Source organism: Heterodontus francisci, chromosome 11, assembly GCF_036365525.1.
Source record: "Heterodontus francisci isolate sHetFra1 chromosome 11, sHetFra1.hap1, whole genome shotgun sequence".
In the NCBI taxonomy this organism is placed as follows: domain Eukaryota; kingdom Metazoa; phylum Chordata; class Chondrichthyes; order Heterodontiformes; family Heterodontidae; genus Heterodontus; species Heterodontus francisci.
The window spans coordinates 23,506,398-23,523,024 of NC_090381.1; the positions used below are offsets into that span (position 1 = coordinate 23,506,398).

The 16,627-nt window shown below is 42.4% G+C and overlaps 1 protein-coding gene across 1 annotated transcript in view; it reads left to right on the plus strand.

Moving 5' to 3' along the window:
* The first annotated feature begins 639 nt into the window (after positions 1–639).
* The window catches only part of LOC137375004 (single-pass membrane and coiled-coil domain-containing protein 1-like), a 32,858-nt gene continuing 16,870 nt past the window's right edge, over positions 640–16,627 (plus strand). Inside the window, exons 1-2 of the mRNA XM_068041629.1 lie at positions 640–746; positions 2,326–2,490. Coding sequence (XP_067897730.1) covers positions 640–746; positions 2,326–2,490 — 272 coding nt within the window. The remainder of the gene's footprint in view (positions 747–2,325; positions 2,491–16,627) is intronic.

The following is a 16,627-nucleotide window of genomic DNA, read 5'->3' on the forward strand; positions in this document are numbered from 1 at the left end:
CAGAATAAAGCACACCAACCAGGTTTCTTTAATAAACAACTAAATTATTTGTTTATCATAAACCAAGTTTTTACCAATAATGAAGTAAAACATACATACAAATTGAAATGCTGAAGCCCCTTATTTATCCCAGCCTTCACACACACACATACCCATACATAACCGGTTAACCGGGAAAAAAGGGATTTTTGTTTACAGCTGTTGCAAAGAAATCAAAGGAATAAAAGAAAATCACTTATGTTGAAAAGCAGATATGGAATGAAGTCCTTTGTTTTGGTGAGGTGTCTCAAAGGCAAATAGGTGGCTGTCAATGGGATATTCCTAGAACAGTTCTTTCCGGGCGATGTTGATGATCAGTCTGGGTAGGCTTTCCAAGAAATGCAGCACAGAAAGCTCCAGTCGGCCTTTACAGCAGGAAGCAGCAACAAGAATTTTCTTAGGTCTTATAGCAGTAATGTAGCAGTAAAGGTTTCTTCAAACACAGGAGGAAACAGTAAAGACACTTGATATAGGAATTCTTCAAAGATGCAGGGATTCTTCAAATAGAGAAAGGTATCAGCTGTCTTCTCCTGGCAGACACACAGCAAACTCTTTTTCTGTTTTCAGGCCAAACACCAACTGTTTTTTTAACAGTTCAAAATGAAACTAAAACTGCTCAGCAGCAAGTCGCTTGACAACCATAAATCTTGGCTTGTCACTCCTCTGCAACCCAAAACAAGTTTTTACTTGAAAACAGATACCTTCCAGTAAGACTTGTTTATGAGTCAACCCTTCTGTTCACCTTCCTTCTTTATTAAAAAGCACAAAGTTCAGCAATCTCCAGATGACGCAATATCCATAATTCAAATATATAAGTTCTTAAACATATTCTACAACTGAAACAAAAGCAATCTCATAACAAGGGCAATTAGGGATGGGCAACAAATGTTGGTCTTGCCAGCAATGCCCCCATCCCATGAAAGAATAATAAGAAATATCTTTGGAATTCTCTTCCCCAGAGAACAGTGAAGGCTCAGTCATTGGATATATTCGAAGTTGAGTTAGACAGATTTTTGATCTACAAGAGAGTAAAGGGTTATGGGGGGCAGGCAGGAAAGTGGAGTTAATGTAACAATCAGATTAGCCATGATGTTATTGAATAGTGGATCAGGCTTGAGGGGCAGAATGCTTCTATTTCTTATGATCTTACGAGCCTGTACAAATCTAAGAATCCCTCCTATCACTTTAGAAATCTACAAAAGCTTGATACGTTACCTACAATTTTAGCATGCACTTGGAACTTATAATCACAGTGTTCTCAGTGTTATAAGTTGGCCATACATTAGTACATATGATTTTCCAAGTTTCTTGAAGCAATTTATAAGCAGAACACTTTTTATAGTCAATCACACAGTTGCTAGTCACATGCATAGCATAATGGACAGCGTCCTTGCTCCTGGCAAACACACAATTCTCGACAGTTGGAATACCATTCTGAACAAAGTGTACATTGCTGCTAAAAATGTTACTGTGAGTTATTGGAATAATGCCTTCGACAGCACATATGTTACCTAGAATCACCCTAGAATCCCTCACCTCAGAACGATTACAAACATGAAAAATTTTCCTGAGAGTCATTCTGCTTTAGTGACAAGCAATCTAACACAAAGTTCAAACTATTACTGACCACAGCCACTGGGTGCTGTTATAAACAGACTGTAACTTAGTCTAGAATTGATCGTACTGCTCTCAGTAACTGTGTGCAGTTCTAACCAGACTATAGGTTGGTATAGAATCAATCATACTTCTCCTAGTAACTGTGTGCTGTTAGGAACAGGCTGTAGACCAGTCTAGAATCAATCACACAGCTCCCAGAAACTGTATGCTGTAAGAAACACACTGTAGGTCGGTATAGAATCGATTGAAGTGCCCTCAGTCACTGTGCAGCACACCCCCGTAGTTGAAACTTATTGGTATTTGTCAGATGTAATCACTTTTATATTTAGAATCATTTAAACTTGATAAACAGCAGGCTCAGGTTTCAGGATGGGTGTTGAAATTAACATCCCAACTTTAAAATTGCCATCATTAATTGGTTGCTGGCACTTGATAAAATAATTTCCATCAAGTTAATACACGAATTCCCTCCAGGGTTTTGCACAGAATATGGAGTGATGGTGAGTCGCAGTCACTGAACTGATCTCTCCGTCCAAGTTACCCTTTCTATTTTTTGCCGTAGTTTAAAATAGATGCCATTGAGTCATTGCTTGTGCCATGGTCAGCTCATCACTAACACAGCTGTTTCATCCAGTCTGCTTACTAAATCGTCTGCGCACTGCGAGGTAGCGGTTTGGCTGAGGATCGGCTGGAGGTGAAGATGAAGAGATGGACCGTGAAATCAGAGGGGCGGGAGACCAAGATGGAGAAACAGGAGGTGAAAGCTAAGAGACGAGAGTTAAAAGCTTCCTCTGAGAGAGTGTCCATGGAGCTTCTCAGGCACAGGGTTGGCAGGTAAGGCACAGGTTGCAACAGTTGCTTTGCTGGATGGCAGCGAGGCATGAGAGGGGTTGAAGTGTGGCGAGTGTACCTTAATGTCCTGATGCCACTTTATTCCCATCCGTGTCATTTTAACTTTGTGACCATTCTAGGCAGCCCAGGCTCCAGCTATGAGCCAGCAGTAGCCTCGTGAATCAAATCTTTGTGACACAGCCAGGACCCCAACGTGTTTTTAAGCAGAAAAAAAGGAAGTCCTGCCGATTGCCTGGCCCACTAGATAAAACCTAGCGGGTTCAGAGTCACCAACCTGCAGAAGTTAAAGAACTCAGGAACTGCAGGCACTCAGATCAATGACATCTGCATGTTACTGAACTTAGTGATGTTGTGACTTTGGAAATTGTTTATCAGTGATACTTCCTCAGCAGAATTAGGAGATGGCCTCACCCTCTGGCGAGTCGGCTCCTCAGGCATCCCTGCCAACAGTACCTGCTCCTGATCGCTTGTGATGTGTTTTCCACTAACTCACCATCTATCCTCCCCAGAGTGGGAATCTCAGGTGCTTGATATGAATGGAACACATGATGGAGCTTCCTCAGGAGGAATGTCCTCTTCAGGAGTTTGTTGCTACTGAGAAGGACCTAGAGGAAAGGGACAAGAGTTAGGATGACAATGAGAGGTTGGACATTTGCACATGTAAAGCTTGACAATACTAGTTGAGGACTTGAAGGTGGCTGAAGCTATACTTGCCTGTGGTGCATGAACAGATACAAGTGATGAACAGTTACCCTGCTCAATGCCAACCATGCAGTCTCCACAGCTGTTTGCTCTGGATGTCCCACTTATTTGCATCATCTCCTGGAACAACAAGGTGAGGACCACATGCGAGCTGTTCCTCCACCAGTCATACTTGCGTCCCTCATGTTGTGTGGTATCTTCTGCTGAAAAGGGTAAGGAGAGAAGGTTAGTGCACATGTGTGGGCCTTCTACATGTAATGTATCAGCTGAGAGGGGAGTGAAGCACGATACTAGGTGTTATGGACAGGGGGAGATGGTGTGGATGACTTACACCTTTTACCTCTCAACTGGCTATAGACAATGTTTTTAAAAATATTGCTTTAGTCCTTGAGTGTTTTAGTGGTCAAATAAACAGAAAAATTATAGGTTTTCTTGTAGGATTAAAAGAAAGATAAATTATTTATTAAACTATACCTGAAAATATTCACAACTTCACCCACTCACACATGCATACACATGCACGCACACAAGAAGAGATAGTGATTAGAGGACAGCATGCATTTCAGTCCGATTGTTGCAAAAAGAGTTCACTTTAAAATCTTCTTGGTTTTCCGGGAGGAATTTTTTCATAGCGATGCAGGCCTGGTGTTCCTTTTCTTGGCTCACTGAAGTATTACAGACTCCCCTGTTTAAGGTTCAGTCAAAGTCGGTGGCGAGAAGCCAGTTACAATTTCTCAGGTGGGGAGTTTTGAATGTCACCTTGCAGTCTCTGTCTCCATGGTTTAAAGATGTTACAGGCAGGGTCTTCTTCTTGGCTGGAATGGATCTCTCAGCTTCCCTGGCTGGCCGTATTTCTGTCTCTGTCCTTCAGAGAGCTCTTTTTTAAGAAAAACCTTATCAGGCTTGAGTTTGGTCAGGTGACCATAGATGCTCTCCCCTGGTGTGTTCATACAATGGCTACACAATGGGGTTTGAATATGGCTTATATTAATAAAGTGGTGTTATCTTGGCTTTGAATCCAGAGTCTCCCTGTCTGCGAAGGCTGACCAAATTCTTGAAGCTAGGAGCCATTTAGCATTGAATGAGCTGTTTAGCTTTCCCCAGGACTAGTCCAGTGCTTTCCCCAGGACTAGTCCAGACGTGATTATGGACTTTGTCTCCAACAAGTTCCGTATGTGTATTTGCAGTACAGGAGAGGTCACCTGACCTTACTCCAACTTGTCTGAAGTAAAAGTGTGTCCATTTTTTGGAGTTTATTTCATCAGTTCATTTTTACAGTTCATAATTGCTCCAGTTCACTTTTGTTCATTACTGTTCCTTGCGTGAGTGTGACACTAGGAGAATGGGGATGTCTTGAGTGGGAAGCAAGTAGCCTGAGCTAATCAAGTAAGGCTACATGTAGGAAGGTGCAGATTCAGCAATTGACAGAGGATGAGACGAGCATGTTGTGAGTGGAATGAGTGAAGGCAACAAGCAGAAGATGAGTGTGTGTTGGGAGTGAGCATGAGAGGTCGTACAGTGTGCCTTGTTATTGATGGTGAGGGATGTGATGCAGGGGTGATTGTTGCTGAAGGAGGGAGATAAGATACTGTAACCAGTTGTGCCACAAAGGATGGGGAAAGGAGAAGCTGTACTCATCTTTTGCTGATCTAGTGAAGTCAGTCAGCCTTTACATACATTGGATCTAGGTCCTTGGGATAATGATCCTGTTAATGACCTCCCCTGCCACCTCTAACCAGGTTGTTTGGCATCTTTGCACTTCATGGAAAAAGCACTTCCCTCCTGATCCTGACTGTAGCCAGCAACACCTCCAGGGATGTGTCTGAAAACCGAGGGGACAACTCTTCCACTCCTTCCAGCATTGTTCACCAACCAGCGCAAGACAAAATGGAGATGAAAAAAATATGAACATCAGTGAATGCAGCCTCCCTTTAAAAGGTGTCCTGAGTCTTTAAATATGCTGCCTTCAGGCTGCCACCAGAAACTGTGCATAAAGGTCGGTGGGGGAGGGGGAGGGATGACGAATGACACAATTGACTGTCCAGCCCACCAATGGTTTGTATTATAGTGAGAATCAGCTCTTTTTGTCTTCTGGGTGCACTGTCTGCCTTGGCAACCACCACCACCCCCAAAGCAACCTCCCCACCCCCGCCACCCCGACCCTACTCCAGCACCAATCATGCTCTGGGTGAAAATTACCCCAGTGTCTCACTTTATGTGATAGATTTATCCTCACCCACCTGGAAACTGAGGCGATCAGATCGGCCATCCAAATTACTTTGCACTCCAATCAATGGAAAGCGAAAACTGGCAACCAACCTGCTTGCCTCAGATGTTAAAGTTATCAAGCTGTCATAATGGACAGTATTCCATCACACTTCTGCCTTTTGGAGAGATTTTGGAGAGTCAGGAGGTCAGAAGGTGAGCCACTTGTCCCAGAATACCCAGCCTCCAACCTGCTCTTGTAGCCATGTAATTTGTGAGGCTGGTTCAGTTTAATTTCTGGTTAATGGCAACCCCCCAGGAAGTTAATGGTGGGAGACTCAGCAATGGTAATGCCATTGAGTATCAAGGTGAGGTGGTAAGGCTTTCTCTTGTTGGAGATGGAATTTGTGGAATTGGATGGAATTTACCTGGAACTTGTGTGGCATGAATGTTACTTGCCACTTATCAGTCCAAGCCTGTGTGTTGTCCAAATATTGCTGCAGGATGGCATGGACTGCTTCATTATCTGAGGAATTGCAAATGGAGCTGAGAACTGTGCAATCATCAGTGAACAGCCCCAAATCTGAGCTTATGATAGAGGGAAGATCTCTGATGAAGTAGCTGAAGGTAGTTCGCTGTCCTGAGGAACTCCTGCGACAATGTCCTGGGGCTGACATGATTGTGAGAGGATTCAGGAAAGGATAAATTCAAAATCAGCAAGGACAATGTCAAGATTCTAGAACAGAGCAGGGTTTTTGGTAAAAATAAGCAAAGTGGGCCAGGAAGGGACAGTGAGAGTAACAAAGATAATAGAGCATTAGTAACGAAGGTGACAGCAGGGAAAATTAGAAAAAAAGTCAAAGCTAAAGGCACCGTATCTCATTTGCAACAAGTTAGATGAATTAATATCACAGATAGAATAAATAAGTTTGATTTAACAGCCATTACAGAGATGTGTTTACAAAGTGACCAAGGTTAGGAACTAAATCTTCCAGGATACTTAACTTTTAGAAAAGATAGGCAAAATGGAAAAGGAGGAGTATTAGCCCTGATAATAAAGGATGGGATAAAGTAGAAAGAAAGTATCTTAGCTCAGAAAATCAAGAAGTAGAATCAGTTTGGGTGGAGCTAAGAAACCATGTTATGCCGAGTAACAGTAGTTGCAGCATAGGGCAGAGTATAAATCAAGGATTTAGAGATGCATGTATTAAGGGTAATACAGTAATCATGGGGGACTTCAATCTCCATGTAGACTGGACAAACCAAATTTGCAGTAATAGTGTGGAGGCCAAGTTCATGGAACGTATACAAGATAGTTTCCTAGATCAGTATGTCAAGGAACCAACTAGGGAACAGGCTAAATTGGATCTAGTGTTGTGCAATGAAAAAGGGTTAATTAATAACCTTGTAGTAAAAGGGCCTTTGGGGAAGAGTGGCCATAATGTGATAAAATTTTATATTGAGTTTGAAATTGATTTAATTAAGTCTAAAATAAGGGTCTTAAATTTAAACAGAGCAGACTACATAGGTGTGAAGGACAAGTTGGCTAAAGTAGATTGAGAAACCACATTGAAAGTTATGACAGTAGATAAATAATGGCTAGCATTTAAAGAATTCAGACATAATTTGCAACAAAATTACATTCCTTTGAAGCACAAAACCCCACAGAAAAAGTGGTCCAACTGTGGCTAACAATCTCCTGATCTTTCTGCACTCTTATGTCTTGTGATTGTTGTTTCAAATTCTCTATTTCAGTTTGCTTTTGTTGTGTCCAATTGTTACTTTTATTAGTGGAATGAAATGCGCCATAGGCAGGTAGGTCTCGCCTTTTTGGCTTTCAACTTATTGTTGCCCACTCTCCCTTGAATGAACGCGACTACTTCTTCGAAGGGAGCTCTCTCTCCCTTTGTTAAACATTCTGTCAACAAAATCTGAACCTCGCTATCTGACACTTTATCTAATTTCTCTTGTATGTCGACAGAACATTATTCTTATTCTGCCCCCATATCTTTTCACTTGCCTTTAATTGACTGCAGGTTCTACTGATTCCACAACCCCGATGCTTTCCTTCGCTGGCATGAATGATGGCTGGCCAAACACTACCAAGGTTCCTACCCACTAACACCAAATATTCCTAGTCTAGTCCCATCTGGGGTGCCAATGTAAGATTTAGAACCTTGCTTATAATTTGTTTTTGGACCAGACAATAAGAATTCGGACAAGGAGACACCTGATGTAGTGGTATCAGGATGATTTATTAAGGCGAAAAGCAATACATAACAAATCCAAGGCAGTCGATATCCTAGTCCAGATGGCCTTTACTCGCCACTGGTTCTAGTGGTACAGACAGCTCGTGACTCCTCATCTCTTGTCTCTCCCTTTGTCATCTTCAAATCTGTGCACCGAACCCCTCCAGGTCTGTCCTTTTATTCTTTGTAGCTGGTAGCTCCTACTATGCACTGATTGGTTGGTTTATACATATCACTGTTTCGATTGGTCCTGCCATTTAATTTGTCAGTACTTCCGTTTGTAGATTAATCATGATCAGATGTGCAAAACAATGTGTACAAACAAAGCATTGTAACCTTGAGGTCCATTAGATCACACATTTCCTGTGAGACATTTTGTTACATTTTGATCATAACTTGTTACATCGTTTTAAATATTTCTTCTTTTATTTCCCTTTAACTGTTCATGTCATTAGGTCATGCATTTCCAGGGACTCATCTCGCTTTCTGTGACATTTTGATCACAGCTTGTTACATAGTTTTCGATATTGTTCTTTTCCTCCTGATTACCGAAGTAATCCTGGTTGACTCAAAATGTATAAGCAGCATTTTTCCCCAGTAAGATACACAGCTAAAGTTATCTCTTCATTTATCAAAAGCTTATACAAAACACATATATATATTTTCTTTTGGGCCTCCTTATCTCGAGAGACAATGGATACGCGCCTGGAGGTGGTCAGTGGTTTGTGAAGCAGCGCCTGGAGTGGCTATAAAGGCCAATTCTGGAGTGACAGGCTCTTCCACAGGTGCTGCAGAGAGATTTGTTTGTTGGGGCTGTTGCACAGTTGGCTCTCCCCTTGCGCCTCTGTCTTTTTTCCTGCCAACTACTAAGTCTCTTCGACTCGCCACAATTTAGCCCTGTCTTTATGGCTGCCCGCCAGCTCTGGCGAATGCTGGCAACTGACTCCCACGACTTGTGATCAATGTCACACGATTTCATGTCACGTTTGCAGACGTCTTTATAACGGAGACATGGACGGCCGGTGGGTCTGATACCAGTGGCGAGCTCGCTGTACAATGTGTCTTTGGGGATCCTGCCATCTTCCATGCGGCTCACATGGCCAAGCCATCTCAAGCGCCGCTGACTCAGTAGTGTGTATAAGCTGGGGGTGTTGGCCGCTTCAAGGACTTCTGTGTTGGAGATATAGTCCTGCCACCTGATGCCAAGTATTCTCCGAAGGCAGCGAAGATGGAATGAATTGAGACGTCGCTCTTGGCTGGCATACGTTGTCCAGGCCTCGCTGCCGTAGAGCAAGGTACTGAGGACACAGGCCTGATACACTCGGACTTTTGTGTTCCGTGTCAGTGCGCCATTTTCCCACACTCTCTTGGCCAGTCTGGACATAGCAGTGGAAGCCTTACCCATGCGCTTGTTGATTTCTGCATCTAGAGACAGGTTACTGGTGATAGTTGAGCCTAGGTAGGTGAACTCTTGAACCACTTCCAGAGCGTGGTCGCCAATATTGATGGATGGAGCATTTCTGACATCCTGCCCCATGATGTTCGTTTTCTTGAGGCTGATGGTTAGGCCAAATTCATTGCAGGCAGACGCAAACCTGTCGATGAGACTCTGCAGGCATTCTTCAGTGTGAGATGTTAAAGCAGCATCGTCAGCAAAGAGGAGTTCTCTGATGAGGACTTTCCGTACTTTGGACTTCGCTCTTAGACGGGCAAGGTTGAACAACCTGCCCCCTGATCTTGTGTGGAGGAAAATTCCTTCTTCAGAGGATTTGAACGCATGTGAAAGCAGCAGGGAGAAGAAAATCCCAAAAAGTGTGGGTGCGAGAACACAGCCCTGTTTCACACCACTCAGGATAGGAAAGGGCTCTTTCATATATATATATGAAAGTACATAAAATTCATAATACAAAAAAAGGCCAGTAAAAATGACAGAATCCACATTTCTTACAGCTAGCATTTGAAGAATTAATACATAATTTGCAACAAACATACATTCCTTTAAAGCACAAAACTCCACAGAAAAAGTGGTCCAACCATGGCTAACAAGAGGAGTTAAAGATAGTATTAGATCAAAGGAAGAGGCTTATAATGTTGCTAAAAGAGTAGTAAGCCTGAGGATCAAGCATTCAGATAGAATTCAGCAAAGGAAACCAAGAAGTTGATAAGGAAAGAGAAGATAGAATATGAGTAGACAAGCAAGAGATCGAAAAACAGATTATAAATGTTTCTATAGGTATGTAAATAGGAAGAGATTAGAGGAAGTAAACAGGGCCCATTAGAGGCAGAGATAGGTGAAATTATAATGGGGAATAAAGAAATGGAAGAGACATTAACTACATTATAAAATGTTTCTATAGGTATGTAAATAGGAAGAGATTAGAGAAAGTAAACGTGCGCCCATTAGAGACAGAGGCAGGTGAAATTATAATGGGGAATGCGGAAATGGAAGCGACATTAAACAAATATGTTGTATCTGTCTTCACGGCAGAAAACACAAAAATAATTCCTGAAATAATGGGAAGCCAAGGGTCCAGCGACAATGAGAAACTTATCAGTATATGTAAATAAAAAGTACTGGAGAAATTAAAGGGAGTAAGTGGTGACTAATCTCTTAGATCTGATGACCTGCATCCTAGGGTTTTAAAAGAGCTGGCTTCAGAGTTAGTGGAGGCATTGGTTTTGATCGTCCAGAATTCCTTAGATTCTAGAACCATTCCCAAGGATTAGAAGGTAGAAAATGCAATCCCACCATTTAAGAAAGGAGGAAGAGAGAAAATGGGGAACTATAGGCTATAATAAATAATAAAAACAGAAAATGCTGGAAATAGTAGGTCTGGCAGCATCTGTGGAGAGAGAGAGAAACAGAGTTAATATTTCAGGTCTGTGACCTTTTATCAGAACTATAGGCCAGTTAGCCTAACATCAGTGGTAGACAAAATGCTAGAATCAATTATTAGGGATGTGTTAACAGGGCGCTTAGAAAATCATAATATGTTTAAGCAGAGTCAACACAGATCTATGAAAGTGAAATTGTGTTTTGACAAATCTGTTGAGTTTTTTTTGGGATGTAACCAGTAAGATGAAAGAGGGGGAGATGTAGTTTATTTGGATTTTCAAAACATTTGATGGGGTGCCATACAAGAGATTATTACACAAAGTTAGGACTCATGGTATTATTAGCATGGATTGAGAATTGGTTCATGGACAGAAAACAGGGAGTAGGAATAAATGGGACATTTTTGGGTTGGTAGACTTTAACTAGTGGGGTATCGCAAGAATCAGTGCTTGGGCCTCAGCTATTTACAAACTATATTAATGACTTAGATGACAGGACTGAGTGTAACATATCCAATTTTGCTGGCGATAAAAAGTTAGGTGGGAGAGGAAGTGATGATGAGGACGCAAAGAGGTTGCAGAGGGATATAGACAAGTTGGGTGAGTGGGCAAGAACATGGCAGATGGAATACAATGTGGCAAAGTGTGAAGTTATCCACTTTGGTAGGAATAATAAAAAGCAGAATTTTTTTGAATGGTGAGACTGAGAAATGCATGCATTCAGAGGGACCTGGGGGTCCTTGTGCATGAATCACAGAAAGTTAACATGCAGGTACAGCAAACAATTAGGAAGGAAAAGTTATGTTAGCTTTTGTTACAAGGGAATTGGAGCATTAGAGTAAAGAAGTCTGACTATAACTATACTGGGCATTGGTGAGGCCACACCTGGAGTACTGTGTGCCGTTTTGATTTCCTTACCTAAGGACATACTTGCCGTAGAGGGAGTGCAATGGAGGTTCACTAGACTGCTTCCTGAGATGAGGGGATTGCCCTATGAGGAGAGATTGAATAGACAAGGTCTGTATTCCCTGAAGCTGAGAAGAATGAGAGGTGATCTAATTGAAACTGTTACGACTGAGGCAGGAGGAGTGCACTGTTTATTCTAGTCCCACTTCTCCACAGGTCACAACATATATTTATTTTTAATTTCCCCACTTACCGATATGGTCAATCATATACTCTTATTTTTCCCAGAACAGAACACACTAACCAGGTTTCTTTAATAACAACAAAATTATCAGTTTATTATAAAACAAGTCTTAACTAGTAACAAAGTAAAGCATAAACACACAGGTTATAATTTTAAAGTCCCTTTTTTTAACTTTACTCCCTTACACTCACACAAACATACATCGGTTAACTGGAAAAATAAAAGGGATTTTTAAAAATTCAGAGCTCTGTTATAGACAAAAAAAAAAACAGGGGCTGATTACTTGTTCATTTTTGAAGAAAACAGCAGATGAGATATGTTGTTCCAAAACTGGCATACAGTCTAACTTCTGAGTACACGTAAACAATACTGAGATCCTTTGGAACAGTTCTTTTCAGGAAGTGTTGAGAATTAATTTAGCAGGCTTTCTTCAAAGACAGGAGATGAGATGAATTGACACAATGGACTTCTCAGGGTCTTTTAGAGAGTTGCTGGAAAGCAAGTTGGGTTGTAGTCTTCTCTCCTTCCTTGACACACTTCCTCAGCAGACTTGACTTTATCTCACTCCAGAAGGTTAAATACACACTGACACTACAACCAAAAGCTTGTGAGTTTTCTGCCCTCTTAGGTGCGCGCTGCTGCTACTGGGCTTGTCCAATCAAAGGGTGCCTGTTACTTCTCTGCCCAATTGTTCCCGTTACCAGGGTTTCTGTTCTGTTTTTAACTTGAGTCATGTGGCAACCAGTAAATATTGTTGCCAAACCAGTTCTTTCTGTGCCCCCTTGAATCTCTTTAATAAAACTGGTCCAACATTTATTCAGTTTGACTATGAGTTCCTTTAAAAAATATTTTTAACAAAAAACAGAAGTAACCTTCATAACACCTCCATCCTCGGAGGAATGAAACACCATTTTTAAATGCATTTCATTACAAAGTGTGGGAAAAATAGAAGATAAAAAATGTTAAAGCACATTTTCACACTCATACTCATTCACGCTTTTCTTGTAGTTAATACAATTCTGCTCTGTACCCTCTTTCATTCAGATAACTCGAACAAAGTTAGATTCTCAATAAAGCATCTGCAATATCATTATTTTTGCCCGTGATGTGGACAATCTTCAAATGATAAGGTTGTCATCATGAACTCCATTGGAATAGTCTGGCATTCTGCCCTTTAAATTTTTCCACAAAGTTTATCACCAAATCAGCCAACTGCAACCTTCCAAGCAGAGCCCCCCAGTTGTTCCAAGTGAGGAATTGGGTAGGAGTCAGTCTTTGTTACTGCATTAACTTTTCTGTAGTCTATACAGAGTCTAGTTGAACAGTCAGGTTTACGCATGAATACTACTGATGAACTCCAGCTGCTTTGATTGGATTCAATCAGGCAGTTTTCCAACATGTATTGCATTTCCACTTTTACCTGGGCCTGGTTCTCTGGCCTTAAGCGATAAAGATGCTGTTTTATAGGAACGGATTCCCCTGCATTCACATTATGTGTGGCTAAGGTTGTACATCCTGGCTTATCCCTACAGACTCTTTTAAATGCTGTGAGTAGCTTTGTTAGGTCATCTTGTGGTTCTGCATCTAAACATGAAAGCAATTTGTCTAATCTCCCTAGCAATTCCCTGTGAGGGCGGCACAGTGGCGCAGTGATTAGCACCGCAGCCTCACAGCTCCAGCGACCCGGGTTCAATTCTGGGTACTGCCTGTGTGGAGTTTGCAAGTTCTCCCTGTGTCTGCGTGGGTTTCCTCCAGGTGCTCCAGTTTCCTCCCACATGCCAAAGACTTGCGGGTTGATAGGTAAATTGGCCATTATAAATTGTCCCTAGTATAGGTAGGTGATAGGGATAGGTGGGGATGTGGTAGGAGTATGGAATTAGTGTAGGATTAGTATATAAATGGGTGGTTGATGGTCGGCACAGACTCGGTGGGCCGAAGGGCCTGTTTCAGTGCTGTATCTCTAAATAAACTAAAATTCAGTATTAGCTAACTGGTTAGTAGGAGGTTCAATTTGAGAATTGTCTGGGCCTCCTTCTGCCTCATCCTCATTATCCCTTTCACCCTTCACTGTCCCTACTACCTAACATACCTGTGCTTGCTTATCCTCCTCCTGGCGATGATATTGTTTTAACATATTGATATGACACAGTTGATTCTTTTTCCGGTGATCTGGGGTGTCAATCAAATAATTTACTTTACCAATTCGCTTGACCACTTTATATGGACCACTGAAATGTGCTTTCAGTGGTTCACCCTGTAAAGGCAGTAATACTAACACCTCATCCCCTGGTTGAAATGTTCGGGTCTTGGCATGCTTGTCTGCCCATTTCTTCACGGTTTTGTTTGGGAAGCTTTAATGTGTTCCTGAGCCACTTTGCAAGCTCTTGTGAGCCGTTCCCGGAACACAGATACATAATCTAGCACAGAAGATTCATCCATCTGTTCCAAAAAATCTTTCTCTAATTAGTTTTAGAGGGCCTCTTATCTCATGTACATAAAATAATTCAAAAGGACTAAAACCTGTAGATTCATTCGGTGAATCTCCAGTGGCAAACAATCATAGGGATATTCATGACACTATGCCATAATTATCATTTTGAGGGTCTGGTGGTACCTTTCTAAAGCCCCTTGTGTCTGTGGGTGATATGCTGAAGACTTTTAACTATGTTATACCCAAATTATCCACAACTTCCTGAAAAATTTTAGACATAAAATTGGAACCTTGATCAGACTGAATTCAATCGGTAATCCATATCTAGTGAAGAATTGGATTAACTTCTTTACCACTACCTTAGCAGAAATTGTTCTCAAAGAAATGGCCTCTGGGAACTGAGTAGCCGTATCAATGATAGTAAGTATATATTGGTGTCCTGCATTTGTTTTCGATAATGGTCCTACGCAATCTACCAACTTGCTACTAAATGGTTCCCCAATAACTGGTGTGGGAATTAGAGGTGCCAGTTTTATGGCAGGTTGCGGTTTTTCCACAATCTGGCATGTATGGCACATTTTACAAAACAACACCACGTCTTTGGAAATACCTGGCCAGTAAAAGTGTCGAATTATACATGATTAGGTCTTCCGGATCCCCACATGTCCTGCTATAGGAATTTGATGCACTATCCTTAATGGTTCCCGGCGATACTTGGAGGTACCACTATCTGATGAACAACCATCCATTCTTCATCCCCAGGTCTGTGAGGAGGTCTCCACTTCCTCATCAAAATCCCACTATTAGGGCTGAACTTTACCAGCTCACGGCGAGCTTCAAAAATGGCGGGGTGCACACACGGGATTTACTCCGCGTAGCTGCTTCGATCTTAAACACGGCGGCTCATTTACATGGCTGGGGCAGACCACTCCCCTGATGACATGGAGGGGCAGCGCTCTATCCCCAGCAATGGCGTCCAGCCCCACTGCGCCATTTTTAAAGGTCTTCCTGTCCTTACATTTAATTTAACTTTTTAAAGGAATAGAGACTTACAATTTATTCAACAAATGTAATAAAGTTTCAAGCCCCTCTCTCACCCCACCAATGATCAGACACTTCATTCTTTGCCCTCTCCCCCACAAAATACTTATCTTGTGCACCTGACCTTTCCCCCCCCCCCCCCCCCCCACCGCCCCAATAAAGGTCACAAACTTCAATCTTTACCCCTTCCCACCAACCCCAGCCCACTTAAAATAGTTTGATCCTGTCCTCCCACACTGAGGAACTTACCTGATCCGCCCCCCCCCCCCCCCCCAGTGTTCTGCTTTACATCACTGGTCGGAGTTCCGACGGCGCGGGAGTGCCGACCACCAACTGCAATATCGGAGTGGGACGGCCAGTGGAACCAGGTAATTCATTAATTCCTTCATTTAAATTTATTAACATATTTAAATGGCGGTCCCATTGCCACGTGGTGGGGGCCCACCACGAGGCCTCGCCACCACCAGAAATATAGGGTGCGGCCTTCCCAGCTTCGAGGCCCGTGGCAGGCTTCTGGCGGAGCTATTTTCCAGGCTCCCCCGTCACGTCCCCCGACCTCGAGGGACTGGTAAAATTCAGCCTTCCGGAACTCCTTTTGCCTCAGCTTCTGTTAGAGCTGATTGTGCCACTTTATTTAACTCTGGATCAGCTTGCTGAGCTGTAGTCAGAGAAGACTTCTTAAACATTTCCTTTGGATTATCCAAATCCCCAAAGAAAGTTTCAGATATTTGACTATCTGACGGTGGTGCCAATTTTACCTCTGACAATGGAACTTATTTAGCCATTACTCGGGTTATTACCCATGAAGGAACAATTCCTGGAACCTTTTCCTGTAACTGTTCTGTCTCTTTAACTTCATGGTTTTTCTGTGACTACTGGAGAAGCTACTACTTTTGTTCCAACCAAATTATTCTACAGGAGTAGGTCAACTCTGTCTACTGGCAAAATATGGACAACTCCTACAGTTACCGTTCCAGACATTAGGTCACACTCTAGGAGCACCCGAAACAAAGGTATGGGCATATACTCCCTGCCAATACCATTCACTAAAACTTTCGCATTCAGTGCACTCTCTGGTGGAAATGTTATGCCTTTCCCCAGCAAAAGAGTTTGGGTGGCTCCTGTATCCCTAAGTATAACTATAGGTTTGCCTGCCTCACTTGAAGGATAAAGAGTTACTTTTCCTTTTGACTAGAATTCCCTCTAACTCTCAGGAATCTTGTTCATGTTCCCTGCGATCTCAGTGGTTTTTGTCCTTGGCCTTACAGCTGCAGTCAGAGCTACAGCCAGATCTGTCATACTCCCTGTCAGGGCCCCTTTCACTACATTGGCCTTGTGCACCTCAATAAGTCCCGTGGGTTTTCCCTGCAACTTCCAGCATTCTACATGAAGGTATTCCACCTGGTGAAAATGGTAACATTTAGGCTTGCGGACCTCACTTCTATCCTCAGCACCTTCCTTTCTAGCCTGAGGAGGAGACCCTGGGGAGTTCACAGCTGTCCCTTC